This window comes from Rhynchophorus ferrugineus, unplaced genomic scaffold, assembly GCF_030347505.1.
Source record: "Rhynchophorus ferrugineus isolate W39M unplaced genomic scaffold, kcgeb_rfMv2 rfM3, whole genome shotgun sequence".
In the NCBI taxonomy this organism is placed as follows: Eukaryota; Metazoa; Arthropoda; class Insecta; order Coleoptera; family Curculionidae; genus Rhynchophorus; species Rhynchophorus ferrugineus.
The window spans coordinates 55604202-55627448 of record NW_027472582.1 but is presented as its reverse complement, the minus strand read 5'-3'; the positions used below and the strand labels follow the sequence as shown (position 1 = coordinate 55627448).

General features: G+C 30.5%; 3 protein-coding genes across 9 annotated transcripts; 1 reads left to right on the top strand and 2 right to left on the bottom strand.

The window, feature by feature from the left end:
• Window positions 1-60: 60 nt before the first annotated feature.
• RtGEF (Rho-type guanine nucleotide exchange factor) lies at window positions 61-16264 on the top strand. Of its 6 annotated transcripts, none has more exons than XM_076400768.1 (13): window positions 61-197; window positions 1018-1096; window positions 4983-5100; window positions 5160-5301; window positions 6306-6524; window positions 9627-9825; window positions 9886-9982; window positions 10039-10163; window positions 10230-10475; window positions 11222-13097; window positions 14140-14443; window positions 14640-14862; window positions 15757-16264. In XM_076400768.1, exons 2-11 carry the CDS (start codon window positions 1034-1036, stop codon window positions 14169-14171), a joined length of 3117 nt encoding a protein of 1038 aa, XP_076256883.1. In that variant the 5' UTR covers window positions 61-197; window positions 1018-1033; the 3' UTR covers window positions 14172-14443; window positions 14640-14862; window positions 15757-16264. The 6 variants fall into 6 exon arrangements, with proteins under 6 accessions (XP_076256883.1, XP_076256880.1, XP_076256885.1 ...); XM_076400765.1 differs by lacking the exon at window positions 61-197 and adding an exon at window positions 311-468; XM_076400767.1 differs by lacking the exon at window positions 61-197 and adding an exon at window positions 336-461.
• LOC143194180 (uncharacterized) lies at window positions 572-4648 on the bottom strand. Its single transcript, XM_076400783.1, has 3 exons — window positions 4522-4648; window positions 763-971; window positions 572-707 (listed from the first exon to the last, which is right to left on the bottom strand). Exons 1-3 carry the CDS (start codon window positions 4595-4597, stop codon window positions 675-677), a joined length of 318 nt encoding a protein of 105 aa, XP_076256898.1. The 5' UTR covers window positions 4598-4648; the 3' UTR covers window positions 572-674.
• A 581-nt stretch (window positions 16265-16845) lies between the features above and the next one.
• Window positions 16846-22792, bottom strand: LOC143194175 (uncharacterized). Of its 2 annotated transcripts, none has more exons than XM_076400771.1 (10): window positions 22566-22792; window positions 22101-22306; window positions 21864-22050; window positions 21622-21812; window positions 21428-21560; window positions 21240-21376; window positions 20943-21180; window positions 20692-20886; window positions 20336-20600; window positions 16846-19503 (listed from the first exon to the last, which is right to left on the bottom strand). In XM_076400771.1, the coding sequence occupies exons 1-10, from the start codon at window positions 22614-22616 to the stop codon at window positions 18200-18202; spliced, it is 2907 nt and encodes a 968-aa protein (XP_076256886.1). In that variant the 5' UTR covers window positions 22617-22792; the 3' UTR covers window positions 16846-18199. The 2 variants fall into 2 exon arrangements, with proteins under 2 accessions (XP_076256886.1, XP_076256887.1); XM_076400772.1 differs by having other exon boundaries at window positions 16846-19260.
• Window positions 22793-23247: the final 455 nt, after the last annotated feature.

Below are 23247 nucleotides of genomic sequence, written 5' to 3'. Positions count from 1 at the left end.
TCTAATCACAAAATTTGAGAGCCAGAAATTGAAGAAGAAGAAATATTATAATATATCTCTGTTTTGTGAATTTTTTCTATATATGGTGTGAATATAATAGATGTCAGCATTAAAGCCATTACTTAAGCATAAGCATTTTTATTTTATTTGTAAAGTACTTTTTCAAAATATATTGCAGTTTTGCATATACGCCATTTGTAAGTACACAATTTTTAATTTAAAAGTAAATATTGTAACTAATAAGTAATGAAATCGATATAAAACTACATTTTGCATTCTGTAGATCTCTATCAAACAGCTGTTTTTACTCATTTAATGTCATTTGTCATCTGTAATATGTTTAATGTGTTTATTTGGTTTCTGAGTTAATTTAATTAGTTATTGCTACTGTTAATAATAACATTTTATCAATATTTTATCACAAATTAAGTGTTCAAGTATATCAAGTGAAGTTTAACGCTGTAAGAGGTATTTAATTGTACTTTTTTAATTAATTACATATATATATATATATATATATATATATATATATATATATATATATATATATATATATATATATAAAGTATTTATCCTCCTTATGTATTTCATAATTAAAGATTAATTACATTAATACAGTAACAACGATTATTTTATTATATGATATAACTGTGTTCTTATACTTCATTTCATATTTAAGATGTTTTAATAATTTGTTGTAACTTGTACTGAAATTACAAATAGTGTTTTATAATACATTTTAATTAGTGTAACTTGTCTTACCGTATTTATAATTTCCTGTAATTCCAAGTGAGCCCAGAGTATTTCTGGCACATTGCCAATTTTATCTAAAAACCTTTGCCATATGCCAAGAATGTGTCGGCATTTTGAAATTATTTTTCGCTGTCCAATGACGGTTGTTTTACGCACTGCTTCTAGCTCGTTTTCATTTTTTTTCATGCAGAAAGTGCCTTTTTTGGTGGTGATTTTTTCTAAAAAGTTCAACAGAACAACATCTTTTACTATTTATTTTCTTAGGTGTTGATGGCAAAATATGTCGGGGGATCCACTAGTTGTTCAAGCACTATATTCTTTTAAAGCCAACAATAATGATGAAGTAAGTATAATTTTTGTGTATTATTAAAAATTTAATTTGATAGACGTGAAAATATGAATACCTATTTTATTTTAACATATGATGTTATTTGGCTGCTATTTTTCTATTACAAAGGGGTCTTAACATTATGGTTATTAAAAGAACTGTTGGTTCAGTAAACACAATAATTCTACATATTTAAACTAATGTAACCAAGCACTATCTAAATACCATTGAACATTTTGCTACAATTATATATTTCAGGTATTGGGTAAAGTTATAAATTATTTCCATTCATATATTAGAAAACATATTTGAAAATAAGTCATGTTATAATTTTAGATACATAAAAATCTGTCCTTGAATATTTTCGCAATATGTATTTTATGAAAAAATTATTGAACTCCTAACTATTTCACATAAATTGTAAATACATCCTCTAGAGAAATTATGTCTTATAATTTTTTTAGTTTTATTTTGAGGTATAAAAGGCAATAAACAATAAAAATGATACATTACAATTCAGGGAATAAAATTGATTAGATGAATTTTTGGGGCACTAATCTAGATTACAAATGATTAAAATATTGTATACTGATTTATTATGAGTTATACCTGATAAATAACATTATTTTACATAATTTATCACTATAATTAAATGTAGGTTTATATTAAAGAACCATACAATTTTTACTAAAATTTATTTAGATCGTGCTTTTTTGAGAAATACCAAGCAATTAAAAATTGACTTATATTTAGATGCCCCACTTTGAGTCTAATATTTTAACAAGAATAGTCGCACGAAAAATATCAATATAATACCTAAATTCTTTATATACTTAATATTTATATGTAAGCTATTAATCATAAATAAAAAATAAATTTATTTTTCGTAAGTTTTTTACGAGATTTAAATTATTTTAGCATTGATTAACAAATTTCGCACTGCAATATCCCAGAAAGTCTCGCTAATATCAAATATTTTAACAAGCAAATAAATCTAATCTACATTACCTGTAATCAAGGCTTTACTTTATCAGAAAATTATTCGTGGCATTTTTTAGTAAAATTCAACTGTATGAAAATGAATTTACTTGAACCAGATATAATCCATTTTCTGAATGAGTGGTCTAGCTTATATTGTGGTTGTGGTATAACTTTTCAGTCTATCAAGTATTATCGTAATGGAAGACTCTTTTGTTTCTCTATCAATGAATCTTCTAACCAACTGGAAGTATTTGTGGACAATTCCTTTCGCGTCCCCTCACCCGACACAAAATATCACCTTTTTCTGAGACAATTAGCGAAGTACGGTAGATGTTAATTCAGTTTATTATTGTTTTTGGGCCAAACTATTTTTTTTTTATATTCAGCTGCATATAAATGCTACAAAACCTGCCCGGCCTGACACATAGATGGCGCTACTAGAATTAAAACCGTATATTTTTTAGTTAGCCATAACCTTCAAAAGTTGCGTGTATAAATTTGACAGCTGTCGGATCATAAGTTTGTGAATTATAGCATTTTGACTGAAGCAACTTTTGTTATTGTGAAAAAAAAATTGATGATTGAAAAAAAAAAGAAGGAATTTCGCGTGTTGATAAAATATTGCTTTTTGAAGGGAAAAAATACAGTTGAAGCAAAAACTTGGCTTGATGTCGAGTTTTGGTTATTTTGGCTAAGGATTGGTATGCTAAGTTTAGACGTGGTGAAATGAGCACCGAATACGGTGAACGCAATGGACGCCCAAACTAGGTTGTTTCCCACGAAAACATTAACAAAAATCTAATAAAAAAAAGTCTAATCGACAGTCATCCGAGTGGACTGCACACGATGAATCCGCTCCAAAGCGTGGGAAAACGCAACAGTCGACTGACAAGGTTATGGCGTCTGTATAGTGATGCGCATGGAATAATTTTCATTAACTACCTTGAAAGGAAAGACCATCAACAGCGACTATTACATAGTATTGGACCGTTTAAAGGACGAAATTGCCGAAAAACAGCCGCATTTGAAGAAAAAGAAAGTGCTGCTTCACCAAGACAATGCACCGTGTTATAAGTCAGTGAAAACGATGGCAAAAATCCATGAATTGGGCTTCGAATTGCTTCCTCATCCGCCGTATTCTCCAGATCTGGCCCACAGTGACGGTCGCCGAAACTGAGGCCTATTTTGAAGCAAAGGACAAATAGTACTATACAAATGGTATCGAAATGTTGGAGGGTCGCTATAATTAGTCTAATCACCCTTGAAGGGAATTATGTTGAAAAAAAAACTAATTTTGCCAAAAAAATGTGTTTTACTATGGTAGGCCGGGGACTTTTCAATTAACCTGTTATAGTAACATCAACACTGCTGATAATTTTAATTTTGCTTGATTCTTTGAAGAGTTTTATCTTCGTTCTTTTCAATGATTGAATAAAATTCCCCATCATAACTCATCTGTCACATCAATATTACCAGATTTTTTCACAATATTTTCGGCAGCGTTGCATCAATACACAAGCAAGACGAGTGCGGGATAAATGCATTAGTATGTATTTCGAAATTTAAAATTAAATTAACGACTTAAATTAAAATAAATGGTAGCGCTTGGTTTAGTTCGCTTTAAACTTCTGATTTCCTACGCGTTGTCCAGTACTTGTATTGCTACCACTTTGCTGCGATTTAGTAACTTTATCTCATGCAAGGCAACATGTTGAATAACTCCACTGATCCCTTTCATTTCGAGGTCATTGTTAATCGAAAAACTTTGTTGTAGCAGTGTTGGATTATTAGTCGATTATGTTTTAAGTATTATTTGCACACCTTAAGTCCAAATAGGCTTTATGATTGACTGACAAACCAGTCTCTTTGGTCTTGAGGCCAAATTCGGAGTATCTTCCGACTAACCAGTACAATTATTTGCTTTTGAGTCTAATTTGATCTTTTTTGTCCAACGTCATATTATATTTTAAAATATATAGCAAATGTTCGTTACTGAAGACGTATATTACATCCAACTAATAAAAAAGTAAAGAAAAAATTATTTTATGACGGTTGATTTTTGCAGAAAATTAGAAAATGTTATTTCTTGTGTATTTGTAGCACATCGTCAGCAATCTGCAATCACTATAAAATTACAATTTAATCTTTACGATCGCAATGAAAATATTTTATAACGCTGCAATAAAATTCTACAGGTTAACAGCTTAAACGCCCAAACACATTAAGGAATATATTAAAACAATCGCGCGAAAGTTGGTATGATTGGTTTTCCGAATTTATGTTTATATTGATTGATAAATGCCATTGTAGATTTTATAGTCGAAAATGTTTTCCACATTGCATTGTCTAAGCTGTATACCTGAAACTGTTTAAGTTTTATATTTAACTTATCCACGCATTACTCATTAAAATTATAAGATAACATTATTTTAGATAAAGTTTATCAAGTAGAAACATACCTTTAAAGTATTTTAAAAAATGATGGAATATTTCGAAAAATAAAGTTAATATAATTCCCGAATTTAAGAAATGCATTTGGAATATAAAGAAAACTAACAAATTCACTAAAAAGCGACTTGATAAAAGTTATACTTCAAAATATCATTTTATCTTGATACGCGCCACAAATTTATTATATTGTAAACTCATCCCAATTTATCAGATAATTGTTTAAAGCAAGAATAATCTTTGAGCCTGCGTCATTCATTCTGTTATTAAATATTTATCGACCGCATATGTATTTTTCAATAATACCTCTAGATATAATTTGCAAATTGAATGTCAATGCTACGTGACGACAAATTTTAAAAAAGTGTATTGTTTATTATCCTTGATTTAAATTTCACATTGGAAGCGTGTCGTGTATCAAAATGAGCGTTTTTTTCGCCATACATCGAAACTAAGAATGAAAGTGTTTCAGTTATGCTTCAAAAAAGGTGATGTGATAGCAGTAACTCAGAAGGATGAAGGATGGTGGGAAGGCACCCTCAATGGCAAAACGGGATGGTTTCCTAGCAACTATGTTGAAGAGTGTAAAGGTACGGGGAGTCGTGTTACACAATATTTCTTTTTGGTGAGTGATGTCATTTGGTTTTAGACGTTCAGAAACCGGTAGTTCAACAAGACAACCAATACACGAGTGTCGTTTTAAAAGATCTCGTGGATTCCGAAAAAGCTCACGTACAAGAATTAGACGGTTTGGTTACCAATTTCTTACAACCTTTAGAAAAAAGCACAATGTGAGTAGTTACATGTCGAAATATATATATATATATATATATATATATATATATATATATATATATATATATATATATATATCGGATATATCGAGAAAATATTCTTTTTTCAGTAAAGTAAAATTGTATGCGCATTTAGATGTTTTTGAAAGGTCGCATAAATTGTGGATTATCGATAAAATATCTTAAAGTTATTTCCTTATTGTTGACTATTATTTTGTCCTAATCTAAAATAATATATAGCTTGAAATTATATTATAGTCTATCACATTTTTATTAGATTAAATAAAAATAGTATACGAGGTGTGTTCAAAAGGTAACTGGAATTTTGAAATTTCGCATTCTGTGTTGATCCTATTGGTACCATTTTTTTGTTATATATTGATGAGTATGCCTATATATAAATTATCTGTACATTTCCAGCCATATTAGTTTACACGCGGTGTTTTAGTATCGTTAGTAATCTTTAACGTTTCATAAATAATGAAGAATTTTCTATTACATATTACTTTTGGTGTATTTGCTGCGAATAAAAAAAGGACTTATCGATATGATATAAGCGTTTTCAAGATGGCCGTGAAGACATTGAAATTAACAAGCAGTGTTGAAACAATTGATAATGCAACTGCTCATACTTCATTGCTTGTTTGAACTGTTGTCACCTTCGCAAGCAGAAGAGCTCAAGCTCAAAAACAAATGCCGGAATAATTTTGAAAATTACTTTAAAATAAATTATAGTAATTCCCTTTATCTTATAACACCCCTCATATATTACATATTTTAATAAATTATCAAACTGCATATATAGTAATAATATTTTGAAACTGAACAATCAATGTATTTTTTTTTCAATAGACATCGTGGATTTTAAGGTAAAGACAATAGTATTAGGAATGATATTTTGATGATTTGTCATATTATTTATTTGTTTTATTTCTTTGTTATTCCTAAATGATAATTTCATTACAAAACCACAGACTAATAATTTTATAAAACAATTCTAGATTGAGCCAGGATGAATTTAAACAGCTCAACAGCAATATTCAAGAAGTCCTGGAAGTACACCAGCAGCTACTTTTGCTGTTGGAACAAGAATACAACAAACCGGGTAATGAGCAGAGAGTGGGGAAATTGTTTCTCAACTGGGCCCCTAGAATGAAGGCTGTTCATCAAACATACTGCTCATTACATCCTAGAGCTGCTGTAATATTGGATAAATACAAGTAAGTAATTTCAATATCTTAAGATATTCTGTGTATTTCACTGACCATATTTGAGCATAAGTGCATTGAGAATCAATTTTTGAAGTCATTTGCTTTTTAAGAATCTTTATGAAATGAACATTTGCTTTTCAGTCTATCTAATAGAAATAATTTAATATCAGTTAGATATGTATTTTTAAAAAGTTTTTTTTGTTAATTAAAATATCTCGCTTGTAATCAGAAAAAAATTATCGTTAAACAGTCATCTCCTGATGACATGTCATATTTCTGGCTTCAAATGGAAGGTGCTGTAAAATTATAAAATATGCTATTATTGTTAATCAACTTTTCTAGTTCTATTACTCTTAGTGATTCAATAATCTGCCCGGTTGGCAATAAGTATTTCTTATGATAATCTTGAGGTGTATTTGGACTTTTTAGACAGTCCTTTACTTTTAATTTATTACCACTTTTAAATCTTCTAAGTTTTATTTATCTTAAATTATCAAATAATATTATTAATATATCAATACAAAACTATTGAAAACCTATTTTTTAAAATATAGGAAAACAAAAACCGATATCCGAAAATTTAAAACATTCATTAAAATATGTTTTATTTTAATCTATTTTAAGATCACAAATATTTTCTAATCGGCCTACAACATTTTTTATAAAACCGATATACAAAAGATTGGAGATGCGAGCTCGACATATTTCTTTCTGGCGCCTTGGTCGCGTATTAATTTAAATTTTTGGCCGGAAAACATTGCTGGATGTTCATTAATAATGTTCAAAGACTGTACAAGTTGGCTCTTTCCCCGATGATATTAATAATTCGACACTCATAGTTTTATACCATTCCTCAAAATATGAAAAACCGTTTTTGAGATTGTTAATAAAAATAATAATGTTAATAAATTAATAGTTTGCTTTGTTTCGACTTCCAAATGTACAAGTGCTTATTCAATTTATCTTAAAGACATGCATAGAAAAATATCTGCGAATTAATACAATATATGTGTACAATATATTTTCACAATCTGTTCAGCGTTTTGACTCATATATATAGCTGCTATTATCCATATGACACATACATTCTGAGTACTACTATACATTATATTTTGAGTGGAGTTAATTACAAATTAAATAAAAAAAATAAATCGTTACATTGCCTTCTCATATCAAAATGTATATCAACCAAAATAACCATACAATAAAATGGCATTTCCGTCCGACCTATTTTTTCATATAAATATATTTTATCCCGAGAGTTACTGTACGGCCACTTAATCGTTAGCATTTTCAGAACACCCGTACACGTCATTATGGAATTCTTCTTTTCCTCGATCTTTCGAAGATGTAAACAAGTGTTAAAAATAGGACTTATTTGTTGTAGACCGAAATACATGGTAAAAGTTTATTATAGGGAAAACGTTTAGGTAGTACTGGAAAATTCGTTTGATGGTTAAAAATAAACGCGATACAACGTAAACATCAGAACAGTTTCTTATTACATACATAATTGGAAGTTTATATTATACAATTATTTTCATAAATACATGCATGTCTAGTAAATAAATTCCTCTAAAATTTAGAACAGATTAGTAAAAACACAAAAACAAATAGTTTTGATTTCAAATAAATTAAAAATTAATTGTTAGTCTGGACTATCTTGTAGGTAACAATAGTTAATGGGGTGAATGCACTAGTAACACAGTAACGATCGTTGCCAAAATACATTAACATTATTCTCCTTATTTATTGTAGAATTAAATAGCTTATTTTGATTTTATTAATATATATTCTATTTTATTTTGTTGCCAGTGTAAGTTGCAAATAAAGTTTTGGTGACATCGGTCCTTAATCCTAATATTTAAGTATTCTTTACCACTGCTGTTTCTTACTGACTATACTCTTACCTGACTATAAATTATTTTGAGTCTGTGTCCTGAGTGACATTGAAAAATTGCAATATTTCAGTATGAACATGGGAGTGGATGCTTTCTCCTTCATGTAGGTATGTTGTCTTTTGTTGTGGCTGTCACTACCTTAAGGTCTCTGTGTAAGTAATCATTACTATAGTATCTGGGTTACGACACCTCGTTACGCACCTTAAGACTTTTTTATGGGAAACTTCTATTTTATTTATATTACTTTTCGCAGAACATGCACATTATTGGATTCGGCCCGTCCATATAAAAGTTATAACAATAGTAAGTTATTATTTATGTGCTTTGAATTGGCCAGCAAATTTTTTATATTTGAATTCGAGTAATTTTTCTTGTCTGATGTTCTCCACTAAACCATTTAGTTTCTTGTTTTGAATTTCCACGACACAGTCTTAACACAGTTTCTGTTATAAGACTCGTGAATAATCATTATGAACCGTTAACTGGATCATTATGAACCGTTAAAGTTATCATAACATTATTTATTATATATTTATATTTTAATAAATTATTATAAGTTGACTGATATAAACAAAGAAACTAAAAAATAATTATGAAATAGCATAATCACTGAATAATCAAGGAACTTATTCAATCGTTAATATTTTTAAAAAGTATATATCACTAATTCATACATTATAATACGAAGTTTATACAATTGTTGGAAAAACCTATTTTACTGTAGTAATTGACGTTTACATCGCTTTTAGGAAAAAATGTCGAAATTGACAACAAAATTCATACTGTAGAATGGTGCACTAATTAAGTAATTGGGCATTATTCATATTTCACAATTAACACAATTATCATAAAGACCCAAATGATTAGACTACGTAATTATTCATCATTAAAAAAAAATAAGGTTAAAGAAATAATTTCATAGTGTATATACTTAGTTAATAAAGAAATATAGTGACATATTCTACTTATCGAGATTATCTCACAATTATCTTAATTGAGTTATATTTTGTTGAAATGTACTCTAAGATATATGTTATAACATCCTTAGCACCTTCAAATGACTTCATATTGTATATGTTTCTATTTTAGCAATATTTGCCATACAAATATTGGAGCCTCTATTTCTCTCCATTTACTCCATCACTGTAACAAAATTGTTATGTTTAGTTTTTATTATTCTGCTATTATTTACTAAAATTTCGGCTTTCAGAGATAAATTAACCAAATATATGGAATCCAGAGGTGCCGCTAGTCCAGGTGTATTAGTTTTAACGACAATGCTTAGTAAACCATTTAGAAGACTAGATAAATATTCGAATATGTTACAAGAGTTGGAAAGACACGTGGAAGAATATCACCCCGACAGAGGTGACACGCAACGATCAGTTGCTATTTATAAGGAAATAGCTGTAAGTTGCAATATTTTGTATAAGATTAGTCATTATAGTTTAGTATTCTACAATTTATAGACAACTTGTTCATCCATAAGAAGGCAGAAAGAATTAGAGCTACAAGTATTAACGGGTCCAGTAAGAGGTTGGGAAGGACCAAGTCTTACAACGTTAGGTAAACGCTTAAAAGAGGAATAACAAATACATTGTTACATTATTTTATTTATTTAGGTGAAATTATCTACATGGGAAGTGTAGCAGTAGGATTACAACACCATGACAGATATTTTGTTTTGTTCCCTACAACTTTAGTTATTCTTTCAGTTAGTCACAGATTAAGTGCGTTTATTTATGAAGTAAGTAACAATGAAAGTGTTGAAATTACATTATAATGGTATAAACCAAACATTCGCTAACTTTAGGGTAAAATGTATCTGTCTGGATTAACGATAATGCGTTTAGAGGATACAGAGAATATTAAAAATGCATTTGAAATAAGTGCACCTATGATTGACAAACGAGTCGTCGTGTGCCAAAGCCGAGAAGAAGCTGATCATTGGGTAGAGCTACTTTCCAAGCAACAGGGTCCCCGATGCTCAACCACGTCTACAACTAGCCACAAAGTATTACCAAGCCAAGCTCAATATGTACCTCAACCTCCACCTCATGTAAGTTTATATATCTATTATAGTTATCCATTGTTTTTGACTGCCACCTTTCAGTGTGGGTTTTGGTCATTATTGTAACACTGTTTACATGTATAATATGTTCAACAACTTTTATCAGTATCAGATGGAATGTTAAAGCAAAATTGTTAAATTGGAAAGTAAAGAACTTTAAGCTTATCGTATATCACATACAGCATTAGAATGGGTTAGGAAAAAGTGATTTCGTTTTTTCAAAGCGAATGTATTATTCATATAAATTTCAAACAGTAATAAATGATATATCTGTCGTTTTAATCGATGGCATTTTGGAACTTTCAACATCAAAGAAATTTTGTAGAAACCTAAACAAATGATAATCGGACGAGGCATCCGGTCTATACTGTAAAAGCAACAAAACTTTTATTGATCATTGATCCATTGTTCATGGCCTGTAAATATATATCAAAAATGGCTCTATTTCATTTCGTTTCAGTAGCGATTCACAAATCGAAACGTTTTCAACACAACACAAAAATTTCCGAAATGAAAACGAATAAGCCAGTTCCAACATTGGTCATATGTTAGGAAAACCCAAAATTACCTTTTCCCGAACCTTATATTTATTAAAAAAATATATAATCATTTACAATTTTCTTTTCAATTTAATAATTTTTTACCACTGGAATCTGAACAGATGTCCACGTTTTTTGAGATAGGATTATTTATGTCGAGAATTGAGGATCATTTTTTTATCATTTCCCCAACAGCTTACTCGCCTAAACCAACGAGGTTACTGCAACCGTTCGTCAGTATTATCGTATAGAACCCCGTTGAATTATCGGCCTACTTACCCTTCCGCCATCTATCCATCAGCAGCACCATACGCATCCCTGGCTCGATTCTTTGCGAAAAAAATTAAGGAGAAAATAATAACGCGTAAACTTCTTAGAAATCTACTTTATGTCGAGCACTTAAACAAAATGAATCTCAACGTCGTGAAGATCAGGCATCATGTGACCGAGTGCATCATAATGACTAAAGGTATGCACCTGAGAGATAGTGTGATAAATTGTGATAGTGATTCGGATAATGATTCCGATTCTAGTGATGAAGAGTTAAATCTTCGACGACAGAATGCCGTTGAAAAACATTCAGGAGGTACATCCAGTAGTTCTAGTAATCCATTCGGATACATACGGTACTACAATCCTGATATTGGTTGTAATAAAGTACCAGTTGAAAAGTATGAAAGTTTTATTGACTATGGCCAAACTTATAAGGTAACTGAGCCTGATGAAGTGAGTATATCATCTTCTACTAAAGGACCCAAGGTGGTGGAAGAACTTCCCAAGAAACCTAGCATTGTCCTCACTTCTACAGCCAAAGTAAATCTTCTTAAGAAGCAGTATTCTGAAGAGTCAGATGCTAGTTCATGTATGGTTGCCCGAAATCCAGCTCTGGCTTGTGAAAATCTACACGCTTTAAACGAGAGTTTTGAGATGGAGAACCTTCATGTACCGGACAGTTATCTGCCCGTAATGCGTCAAAGTTGTCCCACAAAATTAGTTGGAAATAAATTTAATCAAAGCAGTTTGACGGCAATCTACATTCCACCTTGGTCCAACAGTGAAAACAACATATCATGTCGGACTAAACCACAAGAAACTCCACCAAATAGCCAATCCAGTTCGACTACACATTCTAGTAGTTTGGAATTGCCGGTAAATGCCTTACCATTACCAGATAAAGTTGTTGGTGAATTATTATACGGAGAATACACCAAAAGTGATAGCGTTGAAACCGATTTAACTGAACAATCTACCAGAACTGTGATAAAACCACCGACAATGTTTACCAACGCAACGGTCCGCAGTTCCAGCGCAATTAGTTTAAACAAACAAAATATACCATTTAGGAAACACAGTATTAATTCTGATAAGCCAAAAAGAAGATGTAGCATTCAAATTAATCCTACCGATTATAAGGAAAAGGCTGTTAAAAGATGTGTCAGTTCAAAATATCTGCAAATGAGACCTCCCGATACAAACGATCAGCCAAGTACATCAAGGAAATCAATTTGTCGATGCGGTTCGGAATACTGTCATAGTCCGCGATCATCAGATTCCGGAATGGCCGGTAGTTGTACCCTGAACAGTCCTGATTTGGCAAGTGCTACGGATATTGAGCCAGAAAGAAACAGCAGTGATGTGATGAATTTGTTATACCAGAAATATCAGGATTTAAGAGGTGGTATTACATTGAGTGACATAGAAGCGAGGAACTTTGAGAGCCAGTGTCCGTGTTCGTCTCCATTCGGTTCAACTCCAAGAACATCTAGCGAAGCTAGTCGAACAAGAGATTCCTTACGAACAACTTCAGTGACAAGTATCGATATACTTCCACCACAGTGGGAGAGTAATGATATCTCTGGTAACTATATTCAGCCGCAAAAATCAAAATCGGCCAGTTCGTTGCTGGACTATCCAGATGAAGCGTTGCAACTGCAGGCGGATGGTACGGAGGAGGAAGATTCACCGATGTTCAAGTCGGGTTTGTACGCGCACTGGTGGTTAAAAGCAAAATTGCCACCTGCCGTAGTCAGAGGGATTTACGAGACGACTCGCAGGAAATCGCAGGCTGCAGGCAAGGGCGCATGCGAGTGCAATGTGTGACGAGCGGTTTTATTTTTTTAACTTTGGCTTTGCGAAGAGCGATTTGTACTTAACGATGATGATTATGTTTAGTCGCGTTCAATGTAAACACTATTATTTAGAAATTTATGAGTTGCATATATAATTTATACTATTATACTATCCGACACAAATTGATGCCTGCGATTTCTTAAATGTCTTTGTACAGCGTAACTGTATAATTTCTTTGCACCTAATATACTTGCAAATAATTATACTATATATTTAGCCTGAATTAGTTTTAAACAAAGTATCATAAAAGGTAGTATCTAAATAAATATAGATTAGTGCGTGAATGGTATCCTAGCTCTTGGCTCTTAGTTGTTAGAGCTTCTTTCGGGAGAGGACCGCACGTTTTACAGAAATAGTGATTCGGCAGCTTAAGAAGTAATTTTTCAAATCTGGCTCATAATGGTCTTAACATAAAATATTAATTTTAGGCCATTGAAAATACTAAAGACTATAGTTGAATAACGAATTGATGTTTATAATATATTCAAACACAGTTATGGTGATATAACTATCAACGTAGGTTATTAATTCACAAACACAAAAGTTATACATACACTGATTATTTATATTAGTGATATATTAGTAATTAGTAGGCAGTACTGAATGCGACTGAACATATCCAGAGCAACTAATTCTAGCTTCATATGTGTTATGCCCTTGCCTGTACATTCGCATATTCATTGATGTTTTCACTGATAATTATTCATCTCGTTAATATTCATACCATATCATAAATTAACAAATCATTTTGCATGTTACTTTCATCATAGATAATGTAAATATTAGACCGTTATGGTTTAACATTCGTAGTTAGTACTATTAACAATACTTTTTAGTTAGTAAACATGTTGGTCGTTAATTGAACGACCATATAGTTGTTTTAGAATCTAATTAAAAAGTTTCTTATGCCTACGAAAGCTATATTTACTTTGAAATACGGAGATATTTTTAGGCATTCATATATGAATAATTAATTATTTTAGACGTCGCCACTAGTGTCCGCCCTAAGCCCTAGTTCACCAACTTTTGGAGCACGAGGACTGGCTCCTCGATGCTCGTCGCCCCCTGCCCCACCTCATGGTATATGTAGAAGCCCTAGTTGGTCAGCTGTGTGTTTGCGACCAACCCCGCCTTTAAGACCTTGTCTTGCGTTAGGCGCCGCACCTGGCGGGCCTTATCAAAGATACAATAGTAGACATCCGACAACATTTAAAGAAGACGGTATGATACTGGATGTTATTGAGGCATATTGTTCTTTAGGAAAGCCAAGGAATACCGTTAATTCAGGTAAGGATACATTAAAGTATTTTAATTACTTATAATGAAGCAATTATGAACGCAATTAGTAATATAAAGGCCAATGAACTCATAATTTTGAATTTTGTTTGAAGAAACAAGTTTTATAAATTTCAATGTTACTCATTTATTTTTCCCGTTTCCTTGAGTATTTTCTCAATCCTCCATCCTTGAACTTTCTGTCTAGCTGAAATTCTAACCGGCGGAAACGTGCAGCTTCCAAATAAACTGGCCACGACACGCTCTAGCCTCGAGCTTATAGTGCAGCCCTTACAACCTAGGCGATACCGCCCTCATGGTCCCTTAAGGGCTTCTACATGGTGTTGTGGATCCTTTGTTGCAAAACAACTGAAACGAACCCAACATCTGGAATAGGGGATTTTCGACCATAACGTTGCAGTTACCGCCGAGTGTGTGAATTACTTTTATTGAGTGTTTCTTTTAAATGGTTTGCTAATTTTACTAACCTAAGGCATATTTCATAAGTTGTCAAGATAACCCTAAGAGTTTTTGAAGTGTTGAAATGCATAACTTAATAATTAATTTAAAGACACAATTGTTGGAATTATTTCCATCCCATTTCTACTGTATCCTTAATTGATATAAATTTATCCTTCAGATCTGAGGTTTCAAATAAATATGAATTTAATGCTTATGAAAATTGCTTTAGTATCGAATGTTTTACATCCCATTCGCTTTCTAATATTACATCTAAAGAAGCCAAATATTGTGCAAATTAATTATCTTAGGTGTGATTTCGACTGTAATTCACTTAAATTTTTCCTGGGAACCAATCGCTTGCATGATTTTTTATAGCTTTATTAACAAATGCACAGTAGTCAGTTACAACTTGTTTTTATACTTTAACTTAAAAAGTGAAACGAAATGGATCGGGAATTTTTCATGCTACAGTTCATACACTTATTTTAGTCATTATGATTTGAACATATTTATAAACATGGAATTGGAGAAAAACACCATTAAAATAAAAAAGGTTAAATCAATTTAATTAATGGTTAAAAGTAAAAATAAAATAAAAACACGTTAATGGATTAAAATAGTCAGAATAGTTTATCTTAAAAGGGAATATATATGTTATTATTCTAATTTTTTAATTTTTCACCTTCATCTTATATATCATATTGAAAATAATGTCTTTAAATAAAATGTTCATCTTAAACACGTCCGTGACTTGATACATGTAATTTTATTTGTATTTGTCTTTTATGAACTTCATTCACATTAAAACACAGCCTATTTTGAATATAGTTGCCTCTTTAATAACAGTTACATTTCTTTTACAGCATCGTTTACCGATAATCAGAAACATGACTCCTCAAAATTATTATCGGACACATTAAACTTGCTACAATCCAAATATTATGTCTTGGAATACAAATTGGGCATGCTATCTGCGCAGCTGAAAGAAGAACGTGAAGCACGGAACAATTTACAAAACATTGTAAGAAATTTTGTCGTCGCCAATACGAAAGACACTAAAGAACTGGATAGTATTCAGTGGCCGCAATTAGAGTCCAACATCTAAGGTGTTTATAAAATTGGATATTTAAAATATGACTGAAACAGAATATACCTGAAAAGTATTTTTATGATTTAGTTTTTTAGAATGTAACAATAATTATATTATTTAAATGAAAAATATACATATATATAAAGTATGTTAAAGTCTCTAGTTCAATATTGAAATTAACTTGATTGAGGACCACAATTATTTTTATAACTTTGAATATTAACAAAAATGTTCCATTGATAACTGTATTTATATACACAAAATAAAAAAGTTGAAGCAAACATAATTTTTCTTTTTGTATTTAGTAATTAATTTGAAACTTAATAGGAAATTGAGTGTAACTTATAGTCCTGGAATTAGTAAGTGTTATGAAAGCATGCCTTTTCACAGCCTACTAGAGTTGTTTCAAATGCATCGCAATTTAAATTTTTGACAAGTGTTAAAATTTTGTGGCATTGAAACTTAGAAACTATGTAGATTTAGGTAAATGCAAAATAATAGTTAAAACTGCTTCTAAAGATGAACTAAATACAAGGAACTGAATATAGTGGAATCAGTTACATAGATGAGAGCTTTTGTAATCTACATAGAATTATCGCAGCCATTACCAAGAAAAATATTATTTTTCCGTTTATGTGTTGGAGAGTATATTATATCAGCAAAAAAATTAACAATAAGGACGTTTTTAAGTTCTTCCAAAATCCATACCTTCTAGATAAAAATATACATAAATATGTTCTCCAACTTTTTCTAATGAAATATTAAACAAGCCTCCACAGCTTTATATTAAACAACATGATTTGTGTCGAAATGTATTCATTATTTTGGGAAAACTATTTTATAATACATGAAACCAATAATATAGTATATGAAAAAAATTTAATAGTTATATTTATCTTACAACCTTACGCTAAATGTGCTACCACCATAATATTTCGAAATAAAAATAGACAATCAGTTCTTCATAAATCACAAAACAGAAATCACCTGTAAACAAAGTAAAATATTTAAATTTATCCGTCAAATGCTTTGATGATGAAAATTGCATTGAATCTTAATCTAACTCGTCATTTATACAAATTTTGTTTAAGGAAACAGTCTTTATAATGACTCCGAATCATATAAGTTCATTTAAATATTGCTAGCTACTAGTGTACATTTTTAAATATGTCGTGCCTAAATAGTCATAACAAATCTACCATATGAATAATTTACAATAGTATGTATTTATGTATGGATTATTCAATGATTCATAAAAAAAACATTAAAATGTTTAATAATCTCTTTTTCCATTTTTAAAGCAAACTAATAGTGTAGAATGGAATTAGTGTCTAAGTCCATTCAAGGTCATGACCAAGGTGTAATAGAAATAATAAATATATAAAAATATAAAATTGCAATCTTAGGAACTATTAAAATAAACTAAAGATAAAATTAAAAATATCACAGTAACAATTACTTTACTACACATAAGATTCTAGGAAGATTCTTGACTCTTACTGTATATTTCATTACACATAAATATTATATATGTTAAGTACAGATATTAAGTCAAAATGCAGAGGAAAGATATTTGAAGAAATAGCAGTGATTGTCTTCATATCAAGATAAAAATTGTTTAAACTTAAAACAGTAAATGCTATGTCAACTACTTAAATAAGATTTATAAAACAATTACAAATATTTAATTGTACATTAAATGTATGATTTTTAATTAAACATACAAAATATATTGGAATAGCGGTACTAATTGTGTTTCTCGAGTAATAACAAATAATGTATTTTTAAATGTTTCCTTAGTTGAAATAAGCATTATTTATTGAACTTATGTTAACATCTGGAATTTAAATGACGTACATTAAAAAATTTTGAAAGATGTTAAATGTATCAAGTCAATCCAGTATATAAAATTGGGCAATTCTTAATTACCTTGATTGGTAAAAGGTAGATTGTAATTTTACAATAACCATTATGAAAATAATTAACATCGTTATATTGAAAATTACAGAGGTAATGAAGTTAAGAAAAATATTAATAAAATTGTCCATTTGTATAATCAAAAACTATGTTTTAGATAAACATTGCATATGAAATATACAGTATTAATTTAATGAAGCCAACCAATTAATTTTGAGCCTTACTTTATTAAACTACTAAAATAAAATGTAAAAGTCAAGAAACTTTTCCTTTCCAGATCTGTACACAAATACCAATTATCAACAGTTTTCATTTTTTAACTCTAATTTTTGATGAGCAATAGCTTGCTGTTTCATGTATTTCGCATACATCTGTCTCGCTTGATTCAACACTCTGATCACTTCGTGTTTCCTGACCATTTTATCAAAATGCATTGCCATTTCATTATAATCCATACTCTTACTCATAATATGATCTCTGTGTTGGAGTAAAACAGTTAAACAAAGAAACATCAAAAATGGATTTCCACCACCAAATTCACTGGGAGGTGGCAGAAACATGGATGACTTTGATTCAGTGACTTCCTCGCAGGAATTCGTCATCAACGCGCTTCCATTTTGACAATCCTGTGATAAACTCTGATAGTGCAGAGGTTTCACTGGCGGTAATGGTTCTGACAGATTGACCACAACTTTTTGTTTAGTTTTCAGTTTACATTGAGAATTAATTATTTTTATTGGTGTAATCATTTTTGTTGCTGAAGTTTCATTAACCATTGTGGGAGGATCATAGTCAATGTCAGCTTGTTCGTCGGGAGTATCGGTAAAATTGGGAATGTTTTTGGGACTGGTCTGATGCAGCGGATTCTCCCATACGAAAACATCTCCACTATTAACTTTTTCCCGAGGTATACCTTCAAACTTAGTTGCTGTTTTTACATCGCATTCACTAGATGGTGGAGATTCTGAAACTTTGCTAGTAAAATGATCACCAAAAACTTTCCTGTCTAAATTCTCCAATTCCAAGCGCAACTCTCTAGTAACTGAAGTAGTCAAGGGAAAATATTCTTGACTATCGTCAGGACTATACTCGTCAAATGTATCAGTATCATCAGTTGTAACTGTATTTGAAGTAGATGAACACTTCAACTTATCACTGAAACTCTCCGAATCGTCAAAACTGGATTTAGTCAGCATAATCTTTGGTTTTTCATTAATCTGAAGCTGATTCTGACTTTGTGTCCTATCCGAAATTTTATTCTTGTTCATTCCAGCGAAATTCAAAAACTCGTTCAAATTCTTCACCACCTTCTTTGGTTTCTCTTCTTCTTCCTTGATGCTGTGTGTTGCGTCCAGTCGATCTAAAGAAGAAAATATCTTATGGGCCGCAATTTTCTCTTTCAATTCTTTAAAATGACCACCCTTCTTGGTGCTCTTGATTAGATTTGACATGCTAGATGATAGGCTGGAGCCCTTTAATTTTGCGGGTATTTGATTCAAGCGATTATTAAGCACTACTGAATCCGATTTGGGTTCTAGAGGTGAAGCAGATCGTGTTCTGTTCTCAGAGCAAGGTGATAGGGATGTGTCTTCTTTGGAACTGCCTATAAGGAGTCAATGGGATGGTTCAAGTTAATGTTAGTAAAAGCAATTAGAAAACCTATCAGTTAATTAGATTTGCACCACATTCACTTTTTTATCTCATAAAATTATTACAAATTTTATAGATATTAGAAATATCTATGTAGAAAATAATTTAGAAAAAGGACCAAAATGGAAACGATATTAGAAACATAAAATACAAAATATAAGCTTAAATTTGCATATTGCATCGTAAATATGTTGGTTATGTTTAAAAGTATGTTCTGCTAAAAAAACATTGAACTACTTTCTATTTTATAATTAATAAAGAATTTTTAAATGTGAATAACGAGTGTGAATTAATTTCGAGGTTTTGTTTTTAATTCAAGGCTTTATTACCAATTTATCATCTTTCTAGAAGCGTATGAATTCAACCTGAAAAAATTTGACAAATAGAAAATAAAGTCTGCTGGCATAGCTTGAAATTAATATAGGAGTTGCCTATTAAATATAGCATAGTTTAGTAATTGTAAATCTATTAAATTAGTTCATAAAGTTCTAAATTAAAAAAAAACATAGTAAAGTAAATCGCAATTATTACTTAAAATGACTGACTGTTTTGTGGTAGCAAATCAAAAAAGCATAGTGTTAGTTGCAACAGTTAGTTCAGTGATCTACATATATATACAAATTAGAGAAAAAACAAGCGGAAACTAACAAATGGAAACTAAATTATTATTGACATATATATTTAGAAGCAAATATAAATTTTATTTTATATTTACCTCTCATATATATATATTATTATCACATTGTTATTTTTTCCTTTTATATTATTAGCAAAGTTATACTGACCATGCTTGGGAGACTTAGGACTTGAATCACTACTCCTGCTACCTTTCAGATTTCTTGATAGTGCAGTATCATCCAAACTTTGGTTTTTGTTAAGCTTAATGTCCAGCGTGCTACCTTTATATCTACTTATTGTTTCATCTAAGCTATGGTTCTGTCTTTTAACAGGACAAGACTTTCTACAAGCGTAATTACTCAATGATATTGATGAACTTTGACGGCGCAAAGCACAAACTTTGGTGTAGGCATTTTCTCTCGGTGTTTTGACCTGAAAATACATATTAGCTTAAAAAATAGGAATACAGTAAAATAAGACTCCATCGATATGTAAGAATTAACATAGTATATCATACACCTACCAATGGGCTAATAGGAGGTGTGGCAGTAGGAGGTATTGAATGGAACAGTGTGTCATGTAAACGAAGTTCTATTTGAGGTGGATCCGCTGGCAAAGAGGCCCATAAAACTTCTAACATTCTCAAAGAATCATCGAATGCGAATTCCCGTTTCATTTCTAACAGCAACCATCGATAGCAAAACAAAAGATCATCTGCCTAAAATATAAATTTCTATAGTTAATCAACATTTTGTTGATATAATATTCATGTACCTGATGGAGTTTTAAATAGTTATAAAATTCAGGATCATAATACATAAGTCCTTCTGCTAGATGTGTAAATTTCTGAGTCATGGCAATGCCATCAATCATAAAATTTGTTGCCAATCTTTGCATCAAAGCACAAAAGCAAATATAGGCATGAGCTTCATCATTCATGGTCACCAACAATGGTGATGCCAAGTCACTCATTCCTTGGCAGTAGGATACCTTTGGATGATTCAATGCATATCTAAATACAGTGTAGTTCACATGCATTAAAAGTATTATATATAATTTTATAATACTTACGTAGTTAAAATGTTAAATAGTGAAGCAATATTTTGATTATCATCACTACCAGCATAAAACGGATGATGCCTATCTGTTCTTAAGACATCTTTTCTAACCATTCCAGTGGTATATGCCAATTCACCAGCAACTGGACCCTAAAGAAAAGTTTTATTACTTTACTAAATACTAAATATAAACATACATACCTGAGCAATTGCCTGCTTCCAAGTATCTCTTAGTTTCTCATATTCATTAGCTTTTCTTTTTATATAGTCCATTCTTTCTCTACCTGTCATACCATCTGGATAAACATTTAATAAATGTTTCCAAACAACTTTTCTATAATAAATTTGCAAAATTATTCACATCTACAAAACTATTCTTGGAAATAAATGATTACCTCAAACTTGGCTCAATACCCCCATAATAAATGACAGATCTTAATTCCTTGGGATGAATAATTTGGCCCACTGCATCACAAAATTTACGAAATTCTGCATCATTTAATGCAGGCCTTGGTGGTTGTATTACATTATTTCCATCTTCTCCAAAATTTAAGACTTTCTGGACCATATTAAGGGTCTTCCCCACCTATTTAGAATACTCTTAATCATGTAATGAAAGGATCATCAAAAGACAAACCTGGTTAAACATGCCATGCAACCTAGAAGAAGGTTTTGCTTCTTGGCTTGATACTGTTCTAATTTGTGTAATAATAGAAACATTTTGCCTTTGTTCCCAGTCATCAATCTGTTCTTCAAAAGATTTTAAATCTACTCTTAAACATAAACAAGGCTCTGCATTGGTAGCAACGGATGTGTTATGTGCTCTATAACATTTTAAGTATTAATAAAAAATTAGGACATATAAAAATCTTACTTTAAAAATGCAGCATCTAAATCCCAATCAGACAGTAGTCTCATATATACCTCTTTACCAGTTACATCATAAGCTCTATATGATATAGCAAAATCGCCTTTTAAGTCAAAAGCTTTAGCTAAAATACTTTGTAAAACCTCAAATGAAGTAATTTGAGGATCAACACTGAATTTTCTGAGTTCCACTGGCAAACAACCTTCAAATTTCTAAAATATACATACAGAGAATAATATATCCTATAACAATATTATTTAAAAAATATTCAGAAAATACAATATTATTATTATTCAAATTTATTTAGTTCAAAACAATCTGAAAATTTAAAATAGTGTTAATAATTAATATAACAGTGAAGCACAGTTCTTGTACTTGATTATAATCAAATAATAAAATAACTAATTACAATATTAAATAAACTCTATAAGCAATGTATGCTAAATAAATTAAATAAATGACTATACTTACCTTTACTTTTACTCTTACCGCTTCCCGACTATATCCAAATACTCCGGACATTTTAAATATCTAATAAAAATCTTCTTCTATGTTTAAATATTATCACGTATCCAACGACATTTTTTAAACACAATTATTTATATGTAACTGTATATAAATTAGTTATCCTTAAAAAAACAATTAGAAATACTGACACTTTACTTTTCGTTAGTTGATTTGACACACAAAAGGCTACTGACAGCTGATAGTTGAGGAGAAAATAGATAACGAAAGTTTACGAAAGCATTCGAATCTATACGAAGTTATTAGAAATTTGAAATTTTTTAATTTTTATTTATAATTAGTTCTTATTACAACAGAGGATTAATTAAAAGTAAAACATGCTAATTGTCATGGATTATTAACTATTTATGGAATACGTACGTACAACGAAAATTACTACTAACTGAAATTAATTTTCAGGATACCATATTGTTCAATAATTTTTGTCATTATCATTTTATGGTTTCAAGTACATTTCATAATTCAAAATAATCAAATAACTTTTATACGCTTTCTCAAATCATTTTTATAGTTCCATTACTAAGTGCGAAAACCCTCCATATAAATATGATTTCCAAGACCAGATAATAAAGGATAGCAAATCTAATAAATAATGCATTTTAATCCCTTGATTTTAGCCATGAAATTT